This window comes from Peromyscus eremicus, chromosome 12, assembly GCF_949786415.1.
Source record: "Peromyscus eremicus chromosome 12, PerEre_H2_v1, whole genome shotgun sequence".
NCBI classification, from domain to species: domain Eukaryota; kingdom Metazoa; phylum Chordata; class Mammalia; order Rodentia; family Cricetidae; genus Peromyscus; species Peromyscus eremicus.
In genome coordinates, this window is record NC_081428.1 from 61,164,711 (window position 1) to 61,190,648 (window position 25,938).

At 44.4% G+C, this 25,938-nt stretch overlaps 1 protein-coding gene across 1 annotated transcript in view; it reads right to left on the reverse strand.

Moving 5' to 3' along the window:
* Positions 1-377: 377 nt before the first annotated feature.
* Lmln (leishmanolysin like peptidase) overlaps positions 378-25,938 on the reverse strand; it is a 50,411-nt gene continuing 24,850 nt past the window's right edge. Inside the window, exons 10-17 of the mRNA XM_059277271.1 lie at positions 24,869-24,976; positions 22,580-22,656; positions 17,335-17,445; positions 15,289-15,421; positions 12,229-12,388; positions 8,734-8,864; positions 3,472-3,682; positions 378-1,063 (exon numbers count right to left, since the gene is read on the reverse strand). Coding sequence (XP_059133254.1) covers positions 963-1,063; positions 3,472-3,682; positions 8,734-8,864; positions 12,229-12,388; positions 15,289-15,421; positions 17,335-17,445; positions 22,580-22,656; positions 24,869-24,976 — 1,032 coding nt within the window. The 3' untranslated portion in view covers positions 378-962. The remainder of the gene's footprint in view (positions 1,064-3,471; positions 3,683-8,733; positions 8,865-12,228; positions 12,389-15,288; positions 15,422-17,334; positions 17,446-22,579; positions 22,657-24,868; positions 24,977-25,938) is intronic.

Here is a 25,938-nt window from a genome sequence, read left to right on the forward strand (position 1 = left end):
AACCTACACTTGGCTCTTAGGAAGCAATTCAGATCACCTTGTTTTGACTCGAGTGTTTCTTCTTGGCCATGAACTCACTTTCAGGTACTAGCAATTCTTCTGTAACGGCTCAGTCCACTTGGAAGTAACCGCATGCCTGTCCACGTCTGAACTTTTAAATTTTACATAGGCCAGAGAGGATCAGCTGGGCTTTGGTGGATTACAGTTGTTCTAAACATTACCCGAAGCACCCACAATCACGCTGTCTTCTGTTTGCGCCATTTCAATGTTCACACTGTGCACTGTACTTCATGCTCCCCCACAGTCTTTCAAGTTGCTATGAAGTTAATGAGAAATGAAGCGGACACTGAGCTCAGATGAAGATGGCTGAGGGCAACAGCTGTCGTGAACGGGCCACACAGCTGGCAGGAAAGGCAAACACGGTCAAGTCAGAAGCGCTAGCAAAACGGAACCGTCAAGAAGCATGATGATCGTGTCCAGGTTTCATCTAAAACCTGTGCAATGGTGACAGGAAATCCGAAATCCCAATGACCATTTTTGTACTTTGGAGGATGGGATCCTCAACTTAAACTCTGGAGTGGTCGGTCAGCTGCTCTGTGAGTGACCTTGATGCTCACGAACTTTCTCGGTTAAAGCAAATGCTGAGGTATGTAATCATGGCAAATCCCACCATCCGCCCTGAATCCAAAGGAGAACTCACTGTCAGGGGACTGCAGATCCATACACTAAGGAGCCTTGGGCACTCGCAATTCCTCTTCAAGCTCGGAGGCGGCTGTGTGGCTGATGAGGGACTGCTGTGGAGCTACGCTTCAGTCCTTCTGCGGCCAGCACTTCGAAGCCAGAGTCAGGGACGCCAGCTCTGCCATCTGCGTCGCCTGCATGGGCTGGCACTCCCCCAGGCTTTGTGCTTTGCTCACGGGAACACGCCAAAGCTGTCATCTCGAGAATTCAGTTCTCCATCCCTAGTGCCACACACACAGAAGAAATCCAGCCAGCAGAGGAAACAGATTGCCGAGGAGGAGCCAGAGTGTGACCACCAAGCTAGAAGAACAGGAGCAGAGGTCTAGGGTAGAAAACAAAACAAAATGGGCTCGTGTTTGTGATTAAATCATCCCAATTAAACAGTGAGAGGTGAGCAGATTATGAGAAGGTGAGCAAGGACCACTTGTAGAAAGTGGAGCAGAGAGGGTCTAGAGCTATCGCTCAATGGTAGAGCGCTTGCCCTGCATGCCTGAGGCCATGAGTTCAATCCCCAGTCCTCTATAAACAGGGAGTGGTGTGCACTCCTGTAATCCAAGCACTTTGGAGGCAGGCAGAGGTGTGAGAGGATCCTTATGAGTTTAAGGGCAATCTGGTCTACACAGAAAGTTCTAGGCCAAATCCTGGGTGACAGAGACCCTGTCTGAAAATAAATTTTAGAAAGTGAGTTTTAGGCAAAGAACAATCAGACTGCAACCCACAGAACCAGGGAGGCTACATAGCAGGGGGGACCCTAGGATGACTGTGGCTTATAATAAGTTTTGGTTTTACTCAATCACTGGGCAAGCCTCAGTGAAACACTTCACTATTAGAATAAGAATTTGTACCATATCAAGCTGATAATAGAAAAAAAATGAATTAAAAAAAAAACCATACAAAAAAGTGAGTTTTAGTATTCTGAAATATATTACTTCTGTAAGGTTAGATGAACAAACCAAATGGGAACAATAAAAAGGTAGAAGAATTAATGGAGATGAAATTCACTCTATATTTCAGAATATTAGCAGGTTTTTGTTTGTTCATTTGTTTGTTTTTAAAAACAGGGTCTCATGCAGCACGGGTAAGCCTCCAACTCTCCGTGTGGTTGGAGACACACAAACACAGAGACACACGCCCCCATCCACAGATCTTACGTAAAAGAACAAGCATACGTGAGAATTCCTGGCACAGATGCATAGGTAGTCAGTTCAAACTCTTTGTGGGCTCTGTTCACACATATGACAAATGCAGGCAGTCAAGGAGTTTCAGCAGTTCAGCAGTGTTGTTTACAAAGCTGAAAGGCGATGCCCAGGATCTTCCTACTCCTGTTGTATTCCGTACCACTCTAAAATCATGCCAGTGGAGGTTGGGAGGTAACTAGGGGTACAGTGCTTCGCACATGCTTCCTCACAGAAATGACAATACCACATACAGTCTCAGAGAGGCAACGGACATAGGCAGAGACGCTGTGACCAGTCCAGTGGGATCTGACCTGACTGGGGCGGTGAGGGAATGAAGAAGAGACATCCACTAAAGAAGCAGCAGACACAGCGGAGGCACACTGAAAAGCTGGGGTCAGGTGGGCTGTGCACACTCTGATGGGGTTGAACAACTACTGATACATCCTGGAACCTCAGTGTCTTTATCACCACAGCCCGGGGGGAGGGGCCACCGAGGTGGGCAGGAAGTCTCTGTGGGTGAGCTGTCTCAGCTATAAACATCAGGAGAAGGGAGCTGCAGCTGCTGGTCTTAGACACATAATCGTTCCCACTTGAACCCTGGAGGAAGCCAATGACTTTCTCATTGTGTTCACACCTTTGTGTCTCAGGCACTCTTCTGTGTAGGTATCAACCCCTTTTTGAGTAGATTGTGTGTGTGTACATGCTCCTGTGTGCACGTGTCTTCAAAGGTGTGTACAGAAGCCAGAGGCTGACATGAGTGGCATCCTCTTTCCTCTCTATACCTTTGAGACACAGTCTCTCGGAGAACCGGAAGCTCACTGATGGGCTAGGTCGGCTGACCAGCAAGCTCCCAGGAGCTTCCTGACTCCATCGCAGAGATCTGGGATTATAGGCAAGCACGACCAGGCCTAGCTTTTTTTTTTTTTTTTTTAAGATTTATTTATTTATTGTATATACAGTGTTCTGTCTGCATGTATGCCTGCACACCAGAAGAGGGCACCAGATCTCATTAGGTGGTTGTGAGCCACCATGTGGTTGCTGGGAATTGAACTCAGGACTTCTGGAAGAGCAATCAGTGCTCTTAACCACTGAGCCATCTCTCCAGCCCCCAGGCCTAGCTTTTTATGTAGGTGCTGGGGACTTGAACTCAGGCCCTCATATTTTCAAAGCAAGTGTTTTACTCATGGACCCATCTTCCAGACCCCTCTTTGAGTACCTCACCTGATTATGACATAACTAAAATATATTTCATTCCTTTTTGTATTTGACAAGTAGAGTTTTGTTCACTCTTAGTTTCCAAAAGAGAAAGTGTAATATCCAGTGCCATGGCCTTGAGAGGGCTGCCAGGTTCTTCACACAGAGCCTTGCCTCGGCCATGCTGCACCACAGAAGTGTTTACCAGTTTCAAGCTTCTACTAATAGCAGGTAGCAGGGTTTTCCTAGAGATCCTCAATCAGGGGCAAAGGAACTTGGCCTGCTCCAGAGGCTCCATCAATATCCTATAAGGAACAGCTCTTTAGTCCCCATCCCTCCAACCGTGGAGAGTACTCACCCAGAGGAAGGGCTCGGGTCAGGTTAGCGGCTGGAGGGTCAGTTTCCGGTGGACACTGCTCACAGAAGTCCCAGCAGGAGGGGCAGAGCAGGTTTCCATTGTGAATCCAGCCGTTCATCTGAATGCGGACAGGGAGGACCTGCCCAGCCCGGCTACACAGATAGGAAGTGTCTTGAACCCAAACCTTCAGACCTTGAGGAGAACAGGAAACCTTCAAATAGGGGATAAAAATAAAGTCAGTAAGAGTCTTGGGTGAATGCTAACATTTACAAAAATGGGGGCTGGGAACACAGATCAGTCAGGAAGGGACTTGGTGTATAAGCACAGAGATCAGATCCCTAGCAACCACATGTAAAGCTGGTGTGCTGCAGGTCTGTAATATCAGGCTTGTGGAGGTGGACACAGGTTAATCCACGGTCTGGCTGGCAATCCTGGAAGGTTAGCTCAATCTAGCAAACTTCGGGTTCAACGATCCTATCTCAAAAACAGGTGAAGCAGCTATTGAGAATGACACCAGGTCACTCCTGGGCCCTCATACACAGGCACCCCTTCCCCAGTGCATGTGTGTACGCACAGGAACACATACGTACGTACCAAAAATGACTAAAACCGTTTCATAATAAGCACAGTTTGGGGTGTTCTAAAAGAATTCCACTTGGTGGTAATAGGTTTTTGTTTTTCTTGTAAGATTTATTTATATGTGTGTGTGTGTGTGTGTGTGTGTGTGTGTGTGTGTGTGTATGCCACACGTGTGTGGGTTCCTGCCCACAGGGGCCGCAGGAAGGCGCTGGGTCCTCTAGAACTGGAGGCACAGGCAGCTATGAGTCACTTGCCATGGTGCTGGGAACTGAACTGGTCTGCTGGAAGAGCAGAAAGCTCTCCTAACTGCTGAGCCATCTCCCGCCCATGGTTGTTGCTCTGAAACTCTGGCTAGCCAACTGAAGTCAGTGACCCTGGAAGCCAGATTTTAAAGATCCACAGACTCCAGCACCCTTCAACACGTTAGCTTCAATGTCTGTCACACAGGGCTGAGGCACGTCACTCTCCACAAATCACCAAATTCTACTGGTCAGATTTTATGCATTATTTGAGTTTAGGTGACCACCAACCATAAAATTATTTTGTTGCCACTTCATAGCTGTAATTTTTCTACTGTTATGAATCACAATGTAAGTATTTTTGGAGGTAGAGGTTTGCCAGGGGTTACGACTCACAGGTTAAGAACCACTGGTTTGGGGCTGGAAAGATGGCTCAGTGGTTAAGAGGATCCAGGGTCAATTCCCAGCACCCACACGGTAGCTCACAACTGTCTGTAACTCTAGTTCCAGGGGATCTGACATCCTCACACAGACATACATGCAGGCAAAACACCAATGCGCATGAAATAAAATAAATTAAAAAAAAAAAAGAAAAAGGAACCACTGGTTTGGAGGTAAAATGCCCCCAACAGGCTCCCGTGTTTTAACACTTGGTCCCCAGCAGGTGGTGCTGTTTGGGGGAAGTGTGGAACCTCTGGGAGCTGGGGACTAGCTGGAGGATGTGTGGGCCCTGAGTGTATAGCTTAGACCGGACCCCTGTGCTGGCTCTGCTTCCTGGTCTGCTAAGAAGTGAGCAAGCAGCGCCCATCCCAAGCTCCCGCTGTCCTACCCCGCCACGAAGGACCATGTCCCCTCAAACAGAAGTGAGCAGGCAGCACCCATCCCAACCTCCCACCAACTACCATGTCCCCTCAAACTGTGAACTCAATTAAATCTCTCCTCCACTACGTTGCTTCCTGTCAGGTGTTCAGTAGTAAGGACAAGCAAAGTAACTAATACACCAGCTGTGATTGTGGGTTTTTTTTTTTTTTAAACTTCTTTGCTGAGGACCAAACCTGGGGCCTAAAGGCCTCTAAAACCAAGCTACCTCCCCAGTGGCCTGATTCACTCTTAAGTAACCATGGTCTTTGTGCCTGGTTGAGGTCTACAACACAGGCTCTGTCCTCTAGTAGCTTCTAAAAACTAACATTAAGTCTCTGAGAATTCCATACAGTGTACTTTGATTGTATCACCCCTCTCCCAACTCCTCTCAGACCCCCTAGGAGCTTTAACTGAGGAAACCAGAGTGGGATAAAAGTATTTTTATTTTCCTAAAAACATTCAACTAGTACAGGTGGGCATGGGGGGCAAGCACGTTTATCTGCAGCACTCAGGAGGCAGAGGCAGGAGGTCGGGGTTCAAACCCAGCCTCAGCTACATATTGAGTTTGAAGTTGCCTGGGTTGCATGAGATCCTTTAAAAATACATAAATTAGTTAATTAACTAATACACGTTTTATGATTGAGAAATGAAAATGGTGAAATAAGAGTAATATGAACATTAGAAAGTCTCATGGAAGAAATGTAATTTATGTCCCTGGAGATAGGACAGGATTTGGATGATGGTGAGGTAGACATGTTATAAGCTGGGAAACAGAATGCACACAGCTTTGAGAGAAGGAGTTAAAAGTGTTCATAGGGCACATTCTTTGGTGAACTTTATTACTGTTACAGAAGTCTCAGAAGCCAGTGTGGGCAGATTGATAGATGCACAAGTAGTAGCTGATTTAACAGTCTCAAGTGAACTGAATCCAAGCCCATCAGAGAAAACCTCATCTATACTGCACAGGATGAGGTCCCAGGAGCTGCTGGCCCCGAGGACCAAGAAGTAAGCTGGGCTGCAGTTACAAAGACCAAAGTCTAACTTATTAAAGGTTGGGCTATTTTGGAGACTTAATTAATTTTAAGGCAGAGTCTCACTGTGCAGCCCTAGATGGCCTGGAACTTGCTATGCAGACCACACTGGTGTCACCTCACAGTGACTTTCCTGCCTCTGCTGTATTTTTGGAGATCTTAACAACCTGTTTATAAAGAGGAGCTCTGAGCACGTACACAGCCCTGTCTAGCATTCAATTACTCTTCAACCGTCACGAAAGGAAAAGTATTACCAACTCTTAGAGAGGAAAGATGATAGTGAGAGCCAGCATCCAAAGGAGCTCCTTCAGAAGTCTATGGGAAAGAATCTCCAAATCTTTCTTAAGCTCTGGCCAGCCAAACTATTGAAAAGGAGAATATGCCTCCCCGAAACCCACCAGTTTGCTATGAGGCTTATTTGGGGGTACAAGCACTTAATAAACAGCAGACATCAGAGCTTTCTGACTTTCCCCTTCCCGAAAGCATCAGACTCCCACGTGGGAGATGTCCTCCGTGTTCCAGCATGAAAGGGACATCATCGCCTCCAGAGACCCAGAGTCAAAGCTGAGCAGGTTCAGTGAGACAGACACTGCCTAAGGAAGTCTCTCCTTCCATCTCTCTTCTCGCATCTCTTAGTTATCCACAGCTGCCTCTTTGGTCCAAATAAGCATACAGTGTACAGATTTACTCCTTGGGGTCTTCACTTCCTTACGAAGGCTCCTGCGTCATATAAACTTACACTGAATGAATCAGTGTGGTTTCCCCTGTTCCTCTAACTTCTGTCCGTTTCATTCTCGGCCCTGCAGGAGTCCCTGCAGGGACAGACAATGCTTTGCTGTTCTTAGCTACAGAGGTAGATGTGGGGGTCGCAGAGTTCTTCTGTGCACTTGTCCCTGTAAGTCCACTAGAAATACAATCTACCAACATGACAGGAAAACCTTAGAAACAGTTTGACACAAACTCCCCAGGGAGCTCCATGAGAGGAACAGGATTGGTCCAGGACTCGGAGCCATCACTGTGTACCACACGGTGCCTCAGTTATGGCGTCATGGTCATGTAAACACTAAAAACCTATCTGTCCAAATCACCGGTGGGAGGACAGAGAGGTCTCACCTCTATCAGTACTGGTGCCTTCCCAGAGGGATCACATGGGATTCTTAGCTGTTCGATTGTTCTTTATGCTTATGTTGTGTGTTTGATAGAGAAGCAGTATGTGGTATTGTAGTTTTGGAAGAAGACAAGTTTTACTCAACTGAGTTGTATGTAATTTAAAGAGCCAGGTGTGGTGACATACTCCTGAAATCCAGCACTTAAAGCAGGAGGATTAGGAGTTCAAGGTCATTGTTAGACTAGTCTGGTTTACATAGCAAGTTCCAGGACAGTCAGGGTTACATAGAGACTTTGTTAAAAAACAAAACACAACAAAACAAAAACCATCAAGGGCCAGTAAATTGGAGGCCCACATACGTGAACTGTGGTAAGCGCGCACACACACACACACACACACACACACACACACACACACAATCACCATCATCATTATCCTCAACTACAGAGGAAGTTTGAGGTCAGCCTGGCATCTTCTAGATTACTGAATGACGCGGGAGGGACAAGCTCACTGTGGGTGGTGCCAACCCCTAGGCAGATGGGGTGGAGTTGCATAAGAAACCAGGCTGAGCCAGCTGTGAGGAGCAAACCAGTAGTCAGTGTCCTCCATGGCTTCTGCTTCTGTTCTGCAGGGCTCCTGCCCTGACTTCTCTCAGTGACAGAGAAGGACCTGAGAGTTGTCAGCTGAAACAGACCCCGCCCTCCCCAAGTTGCTTTTTGTCATGGTGTTTTATCACAGCAATAGAAACCCTGACTAAGACACCTGGCACCTGTGAGTGGGATATTCACCAGCTGGGTGCCCCCCTCACCTTCACAGAATTCCTGCATCTGGATCAGTTCTTAATAAAGTGACTTTGCCATCCAGCATGTGTATCTGCTGAAATCTTCCCTGTCACGGAGATCGAGGCAGACCCTCTCCACTGAGCCATGTCCCCAGCTCCCTCCATAGACTTTTTGACACAAACTGTCCATTATTGCCTTACAAAGTAACTCTTGTTCAAGAACAAAAGTACATATTTGCCACTATTTCCTTAGGATTTATGCTCAAAAGTGAAAATCACAGAACCCACTAATATATAACAATTAACTTTTATTTGTTTATTTTAAGGCAGGGTCTCACTATCCAGTCCTGCCTGTCCTGGATCTCGCTCTGTAGATCAGGCTGGCCTCGAACTCACAGAGATCAGCCTGCCTCTGTCTTCCAAGTGCTGGGATTGAAAATGTGCACAACTATGCCTGCCTAGCCCAAGTTACATACACACCAAACAGATGGTTAAAAGCAATTTCTCTCAGAGAAGTGATAGTATTTTCACAAACCACAACACTCAAACTAATAATTACAAAACCCACGCAAATGAAAGAAATGATCAGTAAATCATCTATATCAGTTATAATCTAAGATATGAAAGCATGTATTTGGAGTAGTGGCTGAACTCGTGGGTTACCTGGTAGCATCCGCTCCCCCAGTCTGGGTAACTGAGCTTCCTCTCACACTGCTCCATGACAAACGCTGACTTCTGAAGCAGACAGACCGAGTGGGGGCCATACTTCTCCGCACCGTAGTTTTTAAACATTTCTGAAACAAAGCCAAGAATCTTTTCACACACTGACTGTAAGTGCAAAGACTATGAAAGGAGGCGTTCTATGTTCACGATTAAAAGTTGTGCCAGGGACGAAAAGGCAAGAGAATAGCAAACTTGAGGCCAGCCTGGGCTCCAGAGACCGTGTTTTAACAACAGCTACATAAAAGAGGGTTTAAAACCCTAGCATGCTGAGGCAGGCCCCTGGTTCACATCTGCAATCCCAGGTCTTGGAAGGCAAAGCAGGACTGTTGTGAGCTTGAATCCAGTCTCAGAGGGGAACTGTCGCCCAAAACAAAAACATGTAACAAATCAAATCTGCTGAGTGGAAAATTTCAAGTTAAAAAAGGTAAATAAGGCTCCAAACTCAATTGAGTTTTCAGAAAGGAGCCCATCTGAGAATTACTAAACCGGAAATGAGATTAAGTGGGCCCTGAGTATCGGGGTTAATTATATGGAGGTTTTGGCACTGAAAATCACAGAATTAGATACCAAAGCAAGAACCACTTTGTGTGACGGCCTACAAATAAGGTGTCCTTTCATGTGACTCGGGGCAGGTGTAATATTTTGTTGTTTGGGTTTTGAAGACAGTGTCTTGCTATGTAGTTCAGGCTGGATCCAGGACTTGTGGTCTTCCTCCTCTGCCTCTCGAAGGCTGAGATTTTTGTATCTTCCATTTGTGGCACCTTCTGGAAACCCATATGACAGTCACAGACTACAGCACACAGCTGCAGATGTGTGGGTGAACGGCCTTTCAGTACTCAGGAGGCAGAGACAAAGTCCTTAGATTCTAGTTACAGCATGTTCTTACAGTCCGCACTAGTTTCCTGGTGGTTTTTTTAATTTATTATTTGTGTACGTGCACATGTGTGGATAGCATGGGGGCCAGCCAAGCATACCAAGGTGTGTGTGTGAAGGTCAGAGGTCGACTCTGTGTACTTTTCTCTTTCCCCTTTGATGTGGGTCCAGGAATCAAACTCAAGTCGCCAGGCTTGGACAGCAAGTGCCTTTACCTGCTGAATCAATTTGCCAGGCCAAGTTCCACGTTTTTCAAAGTAGAGAGTTTAAGTAGCCCATTTTGAAATAGTGTAAAGAGAAGTATTTGATTTCCTGTTTTTTTTTTTTTTTAAACTTAATTTTATGAACTAGGGAAGAAAATGTAAAATAACAAAACCAAATTCTATGCAGCTCTTATCTATGAATTTCAAGTCCTTGAAAAGAATATCGAATAGTGTACAAAGCATAGTTTTCAGCCAACTACAACCCTCAAGCTAAACCCGAGACCCTGCTCATTTCATATTCCCTGGAACCTTTCATACTGTAGAAGGCAAGCACAGGCACAAGGCTGAGATATTTGTGTTTTTAAAGAGCGGTGTTGAGCCTGGCTCTGAAACAATACTGTGATCTTTCCAGCAAATCCTCATGGACGGCTCTTTCTCTTCACAAGGCTCCGCCGAGTGGGTCCATCATTAGTGTTTGGGATGTGTCTGCGATAGGTGAGTGGGAGTGGAAATGGCCAGAGACTCAGTTAAGTGTGCCAGGCTGGGGCATGAGCGGCAGCTCTGGGCTGCATTCTAGTGACTGGCAAGCCCACTGCCCTGTATGTTCAGGACAGAAAAAGAATAAATGGTTAAAAAAAAAACCAACATAGAAGTTATGGTTTAAATATCTAATCTGTAATAGAGTAGGAACGAGATGGAAAGAGGGGATGACCAAGTTAAAATTTTTGTAAAAAACAACTGTTGTTTTTCCCCTTTGCTTTTAAAAAATACATGTATTTTATTCTTTTATGTGCACGGGTGTTTTGGCTGCACGCCTGCCTGGTACCTAAGAGGCCAAAATGGGTGTCTGATCCCCTGGAATAGAAATTTCAGACAGTTGTGAGCTTTGATGTGGGTGCGGGAATTGAACCCAGGCTCTGTGGAAGAGCAGCCAGGGCTCTTAACCACTGAGCCATGTCTGCCTTTGCTTTTTGAAACAGGGTCTCACTCTGTAGCCATGGTGGCCTTAAACTCTCTAATCTTTTCACCCCAGTGTGGTGGACAGCCGTTCTGTCTATGACCTTGAAGCACCCAGAGATGCAGCAGGTAACTGCTCCACCTGCCTATAACCTTGAAGTACATGCCCCTGGGGAGTGGTCTCTCTCGACCCTTAAGACCTGAGATGCACATAGGCATCGATCTCTCTCTTCGCTCCCTCGTGGGACTTGGATGCAGGACTCACTGAGGCGGCCGGAACAGCGTTCCAGAACCTGCGTCAACTCTGTTCTGTAGTCAGTTTTTTCCCTTAATAAATTCTTTGCCCTTTAAACAGACTCTGTGGATTTCTCATTATACCTCAGCCTTCCAAGTACTAGGATTCTAAGCATGAGCCACCATGCATGGTTAATTATTGCTTTTTATTAAACATCAGATTTGAGAATATTTTAAACATCAGATTTGAGAATATTTGTTTAGAAACTTGGTTAGTATGAACTGTAATGATTATACTGCTTATTGCTTTGCTGTCTGTTTTTATGTATTTAAAGGAAACAGATAATATGGCACTATCTCTTTTTGGCTGTGGGACAGTAGTATTTATTATCTCAAGATCTGCAGAGATCACAGGGAAAAACAGGTTCCCTAGAGCACTCCAAGAAACGAGGAGGAGACGGATAGGATCTTGCTATAGGTCGACTGTATTATGGGTCCGTTCATGCATCGGGAAAACAGGACGTCTGTCTTCCTTATGTCTCCCACAGTGATTTCAGAGAAATCAAATAGCAGGAAATGACGTGCCTGCTGCAAGGCAGATGTAAGGTGTGTGCGTGTGCACGTGTGTACGTGTGTACATGCGTGTGTACCTGGCAGTCAGCAACCCTCTCCAAGTGTCAGACATAGTTCGAAGCACTTACTATTCTTTTCTTCCTGCTGTTTTTAAAGGTTTATTTTTATTATTTTAAAGTTATGTGTGCACGTATGTCTGTGTGTGTTTGTGTGCGTGTTAGCACAGGGGCCTGTGGAGTCCAGAAGCGGGTGAGAGATTCCCTGAAGACAGAGTTACAAGCAGCTGTGAGCTGCCTGACCTGAGTGCTGGGAACCGAACTCGGTTCCTCTGCAAAAGCAGTAGGTGGTCTTAACTGCTGAGTCATCTCTCCAGCTGCCATTTAATTTCTGTAATAACTTATGAGGTAAGAAATCTATGGGCAAAGAAAGCAAGTAACACAAAAGCTGAGTAATTATATATAGACAGACAACAGAGGAGTTGAAACACAAACTCAAGGTTATCTGGCTATGAGAACTGTTCCCTTAGCAACTCTTTTATCTAGGTAACCTAAAACTGTAGGATGTACTTAACCCTTCATTTCACCAGACTACTAACCTGGTTGATTTTCCAGTATTCTACAGTCGGAGCTGCGCTGGTATTCACCACTTAAATGCCAGCTGAATTCCTGACTGAAAGGGCAATAGTCCGCGATTTCTACTGACCCGCCATAGTAGGGCAAATCCTCTGCGGATATTCCACTGAGCTCATCGAAGTACTGTGAACAAATCACAGGAGGGGAGAAGAGTAAGAGTCATTCTCTAAAACCAGAACAAGGCCACAGGCAATTACAGAAACCTCCCTCCTACCCTAAAACAGTGGCGCCGTTTTCTCCGGACACTGTACAATAAGATGACATAGGCTATCTATGATGACGCTGCGCCATGTAGGGCATCTTCAGGGCCCTACAGTTCTAGAAACAAGGGGTAAGTTATCTATAAGATGATGAATTTGATTCATGTTTTAAAAGGATGAAGTAGAATAAGACTAAGCAAAGGAATATTTAAAACGAACACTTAATACTTCCATTCCTTAGCATACGAGTATCAAACTAGTTTATCTTTAGGTCGTATTGTGTTAGAATGTTTGATCTTTAAAACTGCTGTCTGGGCTGGGCATGGTGACACACACCTTTAATCCCAGCACTCGGGAGGCAGAAGCAGGCGGATCTCTGTGAGTTTGAGGCCAGCCTGGTCTGCAGAGTGAGTTCCAGGACAGCCAGGGCTATGTAGAGAGACCTTGCCTTGAAAAACAAAATATGTATTTGCTGTCTGAATTGCTGACTTGAATTTTATATTAAAAAAAAAAATTAAAGGAATTTTGGTTTGGGATTGGCTAGGAATTTCCAACAATTTTGGAAATGACTCTAAACACACTTCTGCCATTTTGTACGGGATATTTATATGAAATTGTATTTATAAAGTCAAAATGTTGATAATGCTGGAAAACACTGAAAATGTTCTACATCTTGAAGATTTAACTATTTATATAAAAATAAACTAACAATATACCTCATTAGTATGCATATTTGCTTTTGTTTTTAAAAAATGCTAAAAGTATATGCATAGCAAAAACAAACAAACAAAAAACCCAAAAGACAATAAAACAGAGCCAGACACGGTGGTTACTCCTTTAATCCCAGCACTTGGGAGGCAGGGGCAGATGGATCTGTCTGTGGTCTAAGTGAGTGATCCCAGGCCAGTCAGAACTACATAGTGAGACCCTGACTCACAAACACCCCAAAAACCAGGAAGAAAAAGAGGGCTGATATAACATAAAACTAATGCATAAAATGAAGACTTTCTTAATATAAAATACTAGGCACAATGGACTGTGCTGTAAGCCCCAGCCCCTTTCGGGGAGGCTGCGACATGAGGACTGCTGGGGTCCAGGAGTTTGGGACCATCCAAACAATACAGCAAAAATAATACACATAGGAAGTGTCTAAGTAATTTTAGGAACAAAAGATTTTAAAAATATCTATATAAAGCCGGGCGGTGGTGGCACACGCCATTAATCCCAGCGCTCGGGAGGCAGAGGCAGGCGGATCTCTGTGAGTTCGAGGCCAGCCTGGTCTACAGAGTGAATTTCTGGAAAGGTGCAAAGCTACACAGAGAAACCCTGTCTCGAAAAACAAAACAAACAAACAAAAACAAACAAAAAAATCTATATAAAATAGTTTGAATACCAAATTAGCAAGGATCAAGTACGCTGTAAAGGTTTCACACTGTGCCAGCTGGTGGCACATGCCTGTAAATCCCAGCATCTGGGAGACTGAGGCAGGAGAACTGAGTTAGAGGTAGGCAGGGCTACATGGCACCCTGTTTGGGAATTAAAAAAAATCACACTTTACACTAACATACTGTGACACTATCCCTACAAACTCCTGTGCCATCTGACGGCGTCTGGTGTACTCAGTGAGGGTGAGTCCATGTTGGAATGTCACAACTGAGCAGATCTCATTGTCATTAGCTTCTGAGACACGTGTGACAACAGGTTTCTTTGTGAGTGGCAGATGGAGCTGAGGGACTTCAAAGACTAAGAATAGGAACTTGGGTTGCTGCTGTTTATGACGGGGTCTTGAGCCTGTCAGCGCCACATCTGGATCCAGAAGAGGAAGTTAAGATCAATTGGACTCAGGCTGGACACTTTATTTACCTTTTATTTTTAGAAAAGCTTTATTTATTTCAATTTTTTATGTGTTTAAGTGTTTTTCTTGCATGTGTGTAAGTGTGCTATGTGTGTGCTCAATGCCCACGGAGGCCAAAAATGTCTGCTGGATGCTCTGGCTCTCGAGCTACAGAGAGTAGTGAGCTGACATGTGAGTATGGAGAACGGGACCCAGGTCCTCAACAAGAGCGGTCTGTGTTCTTAACCACTGAGCCGTCTCTCCAGCCCCCTGTTCATCTTTTAGATCTCACAAATCAAATTATTTTTAAAGCAGAACTTCCACATCTTCTGGTTAGATGGATTACAGTAACTAAATTATTTTCTCTCAAGATTTCTGTTTTCTGAATAAATTAGAGAAATTGAGGGAAGGAGATGTTAGCAACGTTAGAAAGAAAAAGGTTGCCGGGCGGTGGTGGCGCACCCCTTTAATCCCAGCACTCGGGAGGCAGAGCCAGGTGGATCTCTGTGAGTTCGAGGCTAGCCTGGGCTACCAAGTGAGTTCCAGGAAAAGGCGCAAAGCTACACAGAGAAACCCTGTCTCAAAAAACCAAAAAAAAAAAAAAAAAAAAAAAAAGAAAGAAAAAGGTCAAAGGGAAGCTGGGGGGTGACTTAGTGGCTAAACCACTTTCTGAGCACGTGTGAGGACCTGCGTTTGACCCTCAGCATCTGGGTGAACAGCTGGGCATGGGGCAGCCCTGTCACCCCACTGCTGGGGAGAGGGGACAGATCCTGGGGCTTGCTTGGCTATTGTCCCAAGGCACAGCTATGTGACTGCTAAGCAGCATGTTAGTCTTGAAGAAATCAGGGATCTGCAAGCTTTTCTTTCTTTTTCTAACAGAAAACACAGAAAATCACACAATAAAAATGTAAGATGTTTACTCTCTTAATTAAAACAGCGACTAGTTTTGAAGAAGTTGATTCTTAAGGCTGTTCCAGGACAAGTGTTACCTGGTACTCTAGAGGTAGAGGGTTAGGGAACCTCTGCAGGTTACACACAGCAACGGCTCTCTGGTCCTGTCTGCACGTCAACTGTAGTGGGTTACTCCTGAGCGTGTCACAGTATGGGCTCGGCACCTGCCTCCTGCCACAAGGAAGGAAGGCAAGCTGGTGTCAGGTCATTTTCCATGTCAATGGCCTGCTGAATGGAGGTCTGTACATCTTGGCATCAAATTAGAAAGAAAACATTACAAGTCCATTATAGAGACTGTCGTTTCAGCTCTAATCCCCAGAGTTTAATGGTTCACAGTAAATTTCTAATCAGGTTATCAAGATTGTCCCCAGAGTAGAGGAGACGCTGAGCATAGATGTGGAGGATTCATCTAGATGCCAAGAGCACTATTATACCTTATTACAGAAAATCCCATTAACCTTTTTCTACACCTTCGCCAGTAAAATCTGGTTCTGTAGGTCTACAGTCTGAATTAGCTTAATCACTGAGGGGAAAATTTTAAAATATAAAAAGTCTTAATTCTACTCCCTGGAGGGTGGGACAGATAGACGCATTTCTCTCTCTTCTTCATTCAAAGCACAACTGAAATCCCTAGCTGTTAGAACTGACAGAATGAAAGACAAGGAAAGGCAGAGAGAAGAGGCAGACTAAAAGGGACCTCAGGGTTAGAAACCCAGGGCTGTGGGAACATCTCAACGACTGTAGAATAGACCAGCCAGATGGCTCAGTGGGTAAAGGCTGGTCTGCAGTCGGAGTTCAATCCCCAGAACCCACATAAAAGTGGAAGGAGAGACCCAACTCCACAAAGCTGTCCTCTGACAACCACACATGTGCCATGGCATGCACACTTTTCCCTACACACAGTATAGACACACACAATAATACAGACTGATGATTTTTTCAAGATTAACTTTTAAAAATTAATTTTTAAAGGCACCGATTACCAGTATGAGGACTGAAGCAGGATGGTACAGCAACCTGAGAGACAACTAAAAAGTACCAAGGGGACAGGAAAGTCAACCTTAGACACCTAAATTTGATAATTCAGACAACAACAACTACAAACCCCATAAAGTGCCATAATTTATTCAATGTGAGACAGACAACGTGAAAAGCCTCGTGAGCAGTAAGGAAGCTTAGTTCACAAGGTTAGAACTCTTAAAGGTCCAGGTCTAGACCGCATCACTGGAGAGGTCTACTTTACACTTCAGAAAGCTTGCTCTGGCAGTACAGGCAAATACTAAGGGGAGGCTGAGGCAGGAAGATCAGGAGTCTGAAGCTGGTCTGGGCCACAGAGCAAAACTGTCTGGGGCAGCAGGGTGGGGAAGGAAGGTCTGGAGAGGTGGCTCAGTGGTTAAGAGCTCATACTGCTCTGGCACAGGATCCTAGTTCGGTCCCCAGTGCCCACACTGGACAACTCACAACTTCCTCTTACTACGGCTCTGGGCATCTGATGCCCTCTTCTGGCCTCCTTGGGAACCCACCAAAATGGATACATGCACATACATGTAAAAAGAAAATGAATCTTAAAAAAAATAAGATGAGAAGCAGCAGGGGGAGGAGGGACCAATTCTGTACAATCTCTCCCAGAAAGTAGAAGAGACGGGAGAGCGTCTTAGTGCATTTTAAGATACACAAGGTAAACATTGTACAAAAGAAAGAAGAAAGGAAGGAAGAAAAGAAGAGAGGAAGGGGACAGGGAGAGAGGTGATTACCATAAGCATCCAGTTTCAGAACCCCAATCTAGAGAATAATTATTTAATTTTCAGGGCTGGGTTTGAACCTAGGGCCTTGCACCTGCCAGGCAAGCACTCTGCCACTAAACTACATCCTTAGTCCAGTTTCCGGATACTAAATCAACATTTGCTTGTATAGTCATGTATGGGTTCTTCTAGTTTGTGATTCAAAACAATCCTTAGTCACTTATGACTATCACGAAGAACTCCTAGAACACTCTCTACACACAGCAGCTGGTATTTGGTGCCGAAGACAAAGAACACAGTCAGAAGTGAGCTGCACCAGGATGTATGTGGAAACACACTTACTTCTGCCTCTGCTGGTCAATCCAGAACTTGCAGCTCTTCCTGGCAAATTCACAGCCCATCCCGCGGCCCCAGTCCAGTTTCTCAGCCATGCTGTAATTTGCTTTGTACCAGCTGTGGAAACAACGCAGAGAAGCACCTTTTACCGACTCCAGCGCCTACTAGGGAAGATCTCCGCACTGTGTGGAGCCATGGCGGCGCGGCCAGAGCTGCACATGTGTAAAGTGGGCTGGCTGCAGGAGGGCTGCCGCCCAGGGCGCCGAGGAAGGGTTTAGCCAGCAGAGATTCCAGCTTCAGGAGATCTAGAGCCTTCTTCTGGCCTCTGTGGGTACTCACATACATGCAGCACAGACATACACACACAAAAATAAACTGGCTGTGTGATGCACCCTTTCATCCCAGCACTGGGGAGGCAGAGGCAGGCAGATCTCTGTGAGTCTGAGGCCAGCCTGGACTACAGAGTGACTATCAGGCCAGACAGAACAACACAATGAGACCCTGTCTCAAACAAACAAACAAACAAAATCTCAAATAAATAAGAATTTAAAAATTCTAATCTAGTGAGGACAGATAAACCAAAATATTCTAAATAACGAGTTTTACAAACGACAATTAAAAAGTGCTAACAGCCGGGCGGTGGTGGCGCACGCCTTTAATCCCAGCACTCGGGAGGCAGAGCCAGGCGGATCTCTGTGAGTTCGAGGCCAGCCTGGGCTACCAAGTGAGTTCCAGGAAAGGCGCAAAGCTACACAGAGAAACCCTGTCTCGAAAAAGCAAAAAAAAAAAAAAGTGCTAACAGAAGTGTATTACCAGCAAAACTTAAGCTGGCGTGGGCCCCGAGGCTTTTATAAGGATGCACTGGAAACAGGGTATCCAGGGCTTTCCTGAGCTACACGATCATTTAGTGAGTACGATGGGCCTTTCCTTCTTTCACAGCAACGGAAGGACTGTACGGTGGGCAGTAAAAGCAAAAATCCTTTCTCAGGAGACTCTGGTTCAGGTTTGTATAAAATTCCAACACTTGGTTGATAATCACAATGCACCAAGGCACTGTACTAGGTAGGGCTTTCCACACAGTAGCTCGGGTGAGCCCCGGAAACCTCGATGGGCTACATACCACTGTCACCTCTGCTTTACAAGGGAGGAAACTCAGACAAAGGCACAAACCTGTTCAGTGACAGTGCCCGGATTTACAGCTTTGGTTCTAATGTCTCTGTATACTTTAAAAAGTGAGATCTAACCCACATACCATGAAATTAATCTTTATAATGGGCACATATGCTTTTAGCATACACACACGGTCATAACCATCTAATTTCAGGACACTTCCATCACCCCCAAATAAACCATGTTAAACACTAAACCACTGCCAGTCTTGATCTTTCCCTTAATGTTTTCAAGGCTCACACATGTTGTGGTATATAGCAGAATCTCTCTTTTGTCTTTTCTTTTTTCCCAGACTTTGGTATGGGGAGACAATTTTAAAGTACTAGCAAATTGAGCAGAGTACAAAGAGTCCCTAGATCCTCCTGCCTCTACAGACTCACAGTGTCCCTCACCCAAGTCACATATTGGTTACACCAGGGAATCTACACAGAATGCTATCACTACCAAAATCCATAGTTCACATTAGGGTCACTCTTGTATTTCATACTCTTTTAGTATGCATGTTCTGCCTCGCATGCATGCACAAAATCCCTAAGTTTGATCTCCAGCACTACAAGAAAGGAAGGGAGAAATGGAGGGTGAGAGGGAAGGAGTCTACCAATACGATGCCTCGAAGCACGGGTTAGTGCCCACGGGGTCTTCTGCATAGTCATTTCTCCTTCCTGCACCAACCCTGGAGACCACCCCTCGTTACATTGTGTCTACCGTTTTACCCTTTGTCATATAGCTGGACTTGTACAGTGTGAAGCCTTCGAAGATGGGCTTCTTTCACTTAGTATCCATGTGTTTTCAGGGCTTGTAGCTCCTCTGTTTTTAGTGTTAAACAATTAATCCTTCCTTATCTGATCTACCACAGCTGTTTATAGCCAATGTGAGCACCTGTGTGTGGCTTTTGTCGCAGGTGTACGACTTAAACTCATCTGGTAAATATCAAGGAGCACAGCTAGCTGTATGGGAAGAACATCTTCAGTTTCATAAGCAATTTCCAGACTGTCCTCCAACGTGGCTGAATCGTTTGCTTTCCTACTGACAACGAAAGAGTCCTCCTGTTACTCCGTGTCCTTGCTGGGATCTGGTGGTATTGAGTGCTGTGTATGTAGTCACGTCTCATTAGAGTTTTCATTGGTAGTCTGCTAATGACACAAGATGTCATGCATCTTTGCATAAGCTCATTTGCCTCTGTATAACTTTTTTGAGAAATACTTTTTTGATTTTTCATCTCTTTTAAATGATGGCCTTTTCCATATGGCGCCCTTAACTGCTCCTCCACATACTCTGGATACTGCAGTCACTTGAGAAATGATCTGCAGACATCTTTTCTCATTCTGTGAGTTATCTTTGGGTTTTTTTTTTTATAATTTTCTTTGAAGCACAATTTTTAAATTTTTTTGATGAAGTCCAAATGTTCTAGTTTCTTCTTTGGTTGCTGGTGTTTGATCTAAGAATCGTTTCCTAATCCAGTATCATAAAGACTCACATCTGCTTTATTTCAAGTGCTTTATGGTTTCAGCTATTAAGTTAGGGCTTATTCAGGTCTGACCTGGTCCCGGCACTGCTGGATAAAGTGTTCTTTCCCTGTTGAAGGTCCTGGTGCCTGGGTGTGTGTGTGTGTGTACTTTTGTTTTGTTTTGTTTTGGTTTTTCTAGACAGGGTTTCTCCGTGCAGTTTTGATGCCTGTCCTGGAACTCACTCTGTAGACCAGGCTGGCCTCGAACTCACAGAGATATGCCTGGCTCTGCCCCACGAGTGCTGGGATTAAAGGTGTGCACCGCCACCACTGCCGCCGCCACCGCCCGACAGAATGTACCTTTTTTATTTCAAATTTTACATGCTAATAATGACTTTAAGAGTAGTACCAGCTACCCCTGAAGGGTATAAGAATGCTGTTTTTTCCTTAGTGTTCTCCCAGTGGGTAAAGGAGATTAGAAAGAAGGTGAGCTGCGTGTGGTACACACCTGTAATCCCCGTGCTGGGAAGACAGAGGTAGGAAGAGCAGGAGTTCAAAGCTAGCCTGGGATAACGAACCCTGCCCCTCTTACCCCAAATATAACAATAACAAAATCCCACAAAGAAAACAAAAAATAGATTTGTGTAGATTGTCATAAAACAATGCCCATGAATCATTTAAACTACTTACACACAACCTCTGCCTTCCTCTCTCTCCCTTGGGGTGGAGTTTACTTCTGAATGACGGTACCATGGAGACCATCGTGTATAACTTTCTTCAACATCCTGCTTTACCTGCATCTCCACTCCCACCTTCCCCTGAATTAACAGGCAGGAAGCTAAGTCCCACCTGAGCTGGTTTCTTTCTCTCCTTAAGCTAATTCTCCTTGGGTTTCTAGATTATTTCACACTGTTAGGAAAAAGCTGTCTCAATCAAATCCGTTCTGACCTAGATCTTTGGCTCTCATTAAACAGAAAAGAGAAACTCTCAGTCTCATTACTGTTATCATTATGTAACGGGAGCATCTATGCTGGGGATGGAACCTCGCACACACTGGGCAAGTGCTCTACCATTAAACTACTGCACCCCACTCCTCAACTTTACTGAAACTCTTCTCAGGGTCAGCTATGACCTCCATATTTTGTCATGACCTCTGTATTTTAAAATCTTTATCCTTCTGTGGTGATTTGAATGAGAATGGCCCCCGCAGGTTCATATATTTGAATAAATGGTCCCCAGTAGGCGAAACTATTTGGGAAGAATTAGGTGTGGTCTTGTTGGAGGTATGACACTGGGGGTGGGGGGCTGTGATTCTCAGTGTTCTCTCTCTGCCTCACGGCTGTGGATCGAGACGTGAGCGCTCAGCTGCTCCTTTGCCCCCCACCACATACTCTATCCCTCTGAACCCGTAAGCCACAATAAACACTTTCTTCTATAAGTCACCTTGGTTATGAGGTTTTATCACAGTGGTAGAAAAGTAACTAAGACAACTTACTGTTTTCAATTTTTAAATCTAGTCTTAATTTTTTGAAATTTTATTTATTTTTATTTTATATGTATGGGTGCTTTGCCTGAATGTATGTCTGTGCACTATACGTGTGTCTAGTGCCTCATTCAGAAGGCCAGAAGAAGGTACCAGATTCTCCTAAACTGCCATGTGCTGGGAATTAAACTTGGTTCCTCTAGAAGAACAGCTGGTGCTCTTAACTGCTGAGCGATCTCTCCAGGCCCTAAATCTTTATACTTTGTCGAGCCTTCAAAAGTTAAGGCAATATCAATTATTTTCATGGTGGATGTTTTGTTCTTGATTTTTTCTTTTCTTTTCTTTTTTTAATTTCTGAGGCAAAGTCTTACTATGCAGTCTCGACTGGACCTCACAATCACCCCCAATCATCCTCTGGAGTACTAGGATTAGGACTCACAGTCACCCTGCATCATCCTCTGGAGTACTAGGATTAGGACTCACAGTCACCCTGCACCAGTCTCTAGAGTACTAGGATTAGGGTGACAGGCAGTATCTCTATGTCAGATTATTTTCAGGGTTTTAATAATACTTCTATCATTGGTTTTCAAATTTGATTCTATTTTCAAATTTCTTGTAGGCTGTTTTAGAAAAAGCAAGAGACAATAATGCTCCCACTAAAATTACTATGATTTTGTTAAGTATGAGTTATATAAGGTGTTCTATTTAAATATAATTTTTCACTGTTCTACTAGAGAGATCCATTCATTTAAAAACCAGGAATCTGCCAGGAATAGTGGTACTCACCATTAACCCAGGAGGTTGGGAGGCAGAGGCAGGTGGATTTCAGTGATTTTGAGATCACGCTGGTCTACACACCAAGTCCCAGGCCAGAACTACACAGTGAGACCCTGTCTCAAAACACCAAATAAAACAAAACAACAACAAAAATCCTAGGAATCTACATATCACTCATTTGATTAAATAATTTAAAACTATCTAGGTTAGTTTCCCCTCCATATTAGCATGGCTGCACAATATCTTAGACTTTGTTATATTAAGAACGAACTTCACAAAAGTCAAAGAATCGCTTTGGAATAGTAGCATTTTCTTCAGCTCCATTTTGAATACTCTTTCATTTTGTAAACACCATTTTCTCACAGCCATCTTACCCAGTGTCCTCCATCAACGCCAGAGTGATTCGAGAGAGCACTCGGTTCTGGGTGTGAGAACCGGTCATGGCTTCATTCTGAAAATCATCAACAGACGCTGTTAGATGATGACTCTCGGACCCCTACGCATATTTAAATGTTTCATGTGGTTAAATGTTTACTAGGAAATGGTCAAATACAAACGCTTTCCGAGTATCTAGGGTGAGGTGGTAGAATCTACTCTGCCTCAAGTCTCCAACTGTCTGATTTCCCCACAGGGACAGACAACCAGCAGTGAAGACATGGATGGACTGAGGAACACGACTGTAAAGTGTATACTCCCTAAGCAAGTCGAGTGAGTCAGTGGTTGGGGCAGGAAGAGTTAGGAGGAATGTTTACCTGGATTTGCAAAGAAAAAGCTTTCCTAACAAGCATGGCAGAACCAGGGGATCAAAGGATTAGGGCAAAACACCCAGCTGTCCAGTAGTTTAATTTCCATCCTATGAGTCCTACCCGGAAGCCACACCCTGGTGAGGGCTCCAGGCCCCAGAGGCCGCAAATCTCACGGCTGGACCACTCTAGCTGCTCTTAGAGTCTCTACATGACACTGAGCATTCTTTCCCCATACCTTAACATCAGCTTTTACTACAACAGTCCAGGGACATTATGCTTATTTAAGAGAAACAAAGAAGCTAATAAAATTGGTATTCTCAGGTCTGCTACTGAAAAGTACATTTCATTTCTGGCCAGCCTATAGCTTCCAAGGAAATCACTTAAGAAATTTCCTTAAGGAAACCACAAAAACAGAAATTCCCATGGGAAGAATGAGGGTATTCGTTTTCATAAATGTTCACCATTGTTACTCTATGGTGACCTCCATCACAGCAGCTGAGCCCAAGCAAACATTCTTGCTAAGTGTCTGACCTTCCCTCAGTCACGAGCTGTTTGCTGAAACCACCTAAACAGATCTCTAAGAAGAACTAGAGATACATTCTTCTACCCAAGGCTTTCACTTCAGTGTTAATTCCACCTCCGGATTCTTTCTATATAAACCAATGTGACCTGGGATTAACTTTCTGGCTCTATTCCCCAGAAACCTAATAAAGATAGGCCGTTACCTGGCAACAGTGTGTAAGGCAAAAAGGCCTGCTGATGTACCTCTGGGCTTGGGACTACTATAAATGAACACGAATACCCATTAGGAAGCCACAGTTTGGGATGTCATTGTATAAAGTGACTAGTGGGTGTGTCCCTTATGGAGTCTGAAAGGTTACAGCTCCTGTTTGGGTCACAGGACTCTTAAGCCAACCCATATCTTACATCCATCTGAGGGAGAGTTTTGTGTCTGGTACTGCAGCTGGGGGAGACGGGCACTGCTGACAGTCTGCTGGGTGTAACCCAAGAAAAATGCCTGATCCTGCTCTGTTGGCATGCTGTATGTGCTAATGTCCTACAGAACTGCCCTAGCTGGCCCGGGGAGGGCTTGGGAGCGTGACTGCTTAGCTGAACTTAGCTTAGGGTAGTGGTGGTCCACTACCCTACCACTCTGGAGGGCACACATGGCAGTCGCTCATCACACCTTTTTTTTGAGACAGGTTCTCACTACATAGCCCTGGCTGGCCTGCAACTCATTACATGGACCAGGGTAGCCTCAAACTCACAGAGATCCACCTGCCTCTGCCTCCTAAGTGCTGGAACTAAAGGTGTGTGCCCCCATGCCCAGCTTACAACTTTTTTTTAAATATAAAAATTCAGGAGTACGGATATATCTCAGAAATAAATCAATTGCCACGCATGCACAAGACTGTGGGTTCAATTCCCAGTACTACAAAAGCAAAAACAACAGTTTTTAGTCTGGCGAGCTGTACACATCTGCAATCCATCCCAGCATTCAGAAGCCAAGAGGCAGAGGCAAGAGGGTTGCAGTAAGTTCAAGGCCAGCCCTGGACTACATAATAAGACACTGTCTTAAAAAAAAAAAAAGTTATTGTTTAAAACATAACGTTCATTAACACAGGCTTGTTTCATTTATATAATACAATATTATGCAGCCCTTAAAAATTAGGAGATCCAAGTGTGTAGTCTATGCTACTAATGTATGTTTCACCTTACTTCGTAGCCTGTTTGAATAATCTCTATTCTAAAGTAATTTTAGAATTACTTTAGCTTGATTTACTTTAGTAAGTTCATTTTACTTCCAGATTCTCTCTATATAAACGGATGTGTTTATGCAGAAACACATTACATAAAATTGAATTAAGTGCCTGAATTCCGTCAGTAAAAATAAACATGGAGCAGAACTGAACAGACCTCTAGTAACCGCTTCTCCCAGTGGTTGAGCTCAGTGCCCATGCCGCCTTGATTTTCAAGCTCCATCCCCTCTAGAGCCGGACAGTTAAAATGCTTCCGTGCTTCTTCCTGAGAATCAGAGACACAAACACTCACAAGAGCACAGTAAGATGGCAGCACTCCTTATCACGTGGTATGATAAAGTGGTATGAAAGAATCGGTTTATTAAACAACCTCTTTAAAATATGATTTTAATATAGTTAAATATTTTGACACTGTCACATTTTTCTTGGCTAGAAACTATTGTTTCTCTTAATATTTTTCTCTCTCTTTGAAGATTATTTAAAAACAATGTATTTATGTGTGCGTATCTGTGTACATGTACACAGGCAAGAGGGTGTCAGAGCTCTTGACGCTGGAGTTACAGGCATTTGTAGGATTCCCGGCTTGCTACATGGGTGATGGACTCTGATACTCCTGGCTGGACAGTACACAGCCTTAACCACTAAGCTATCTCTTCACTTTTTGACTATAGGAAAGGACATATATATTTTTTAATTTATTTACTTATATTTTATGTACATTGGTATTTATACTGCATGCATATCTACATGAGGGCATCAGATCCCCTGGAATAGGAGTTACAGACAGCTGTGAGGTATCATGTGGGTGCTGGGAATTGAACCCAGGTCCTCTGCAAGAGCAGTCAGTGCTCTTAACCACTGAGCCATCTCTCCAGCCACACACACACACATATCTCATCCTGGTGGTGGCACATGCTTGTTATTAGAGGCAAGAGATCAGGAGTTCAGGTTGTCATTACCTACAGAGAGTAGCCTGGGCTACATGTGACCCTACCTCAAAAAACACACACAAAAAAGTCGTATTTAAAAAAAAATTAGGCCAGGCGGTGGTGGTACACGCCTTTAATCCCAGCCCTTGAAAGGCAGAGGTAGGAAGATCTCTGTGAGCCTGGTCTACAGAGTTCCAGGACAGCCAGGGCTACACAGAGAAACTATGTCTCGAAAAAAAACAAAACAAAACAAAAGACCATTATCATTACCACTTGTAATTCTGATGTTAATAATTTT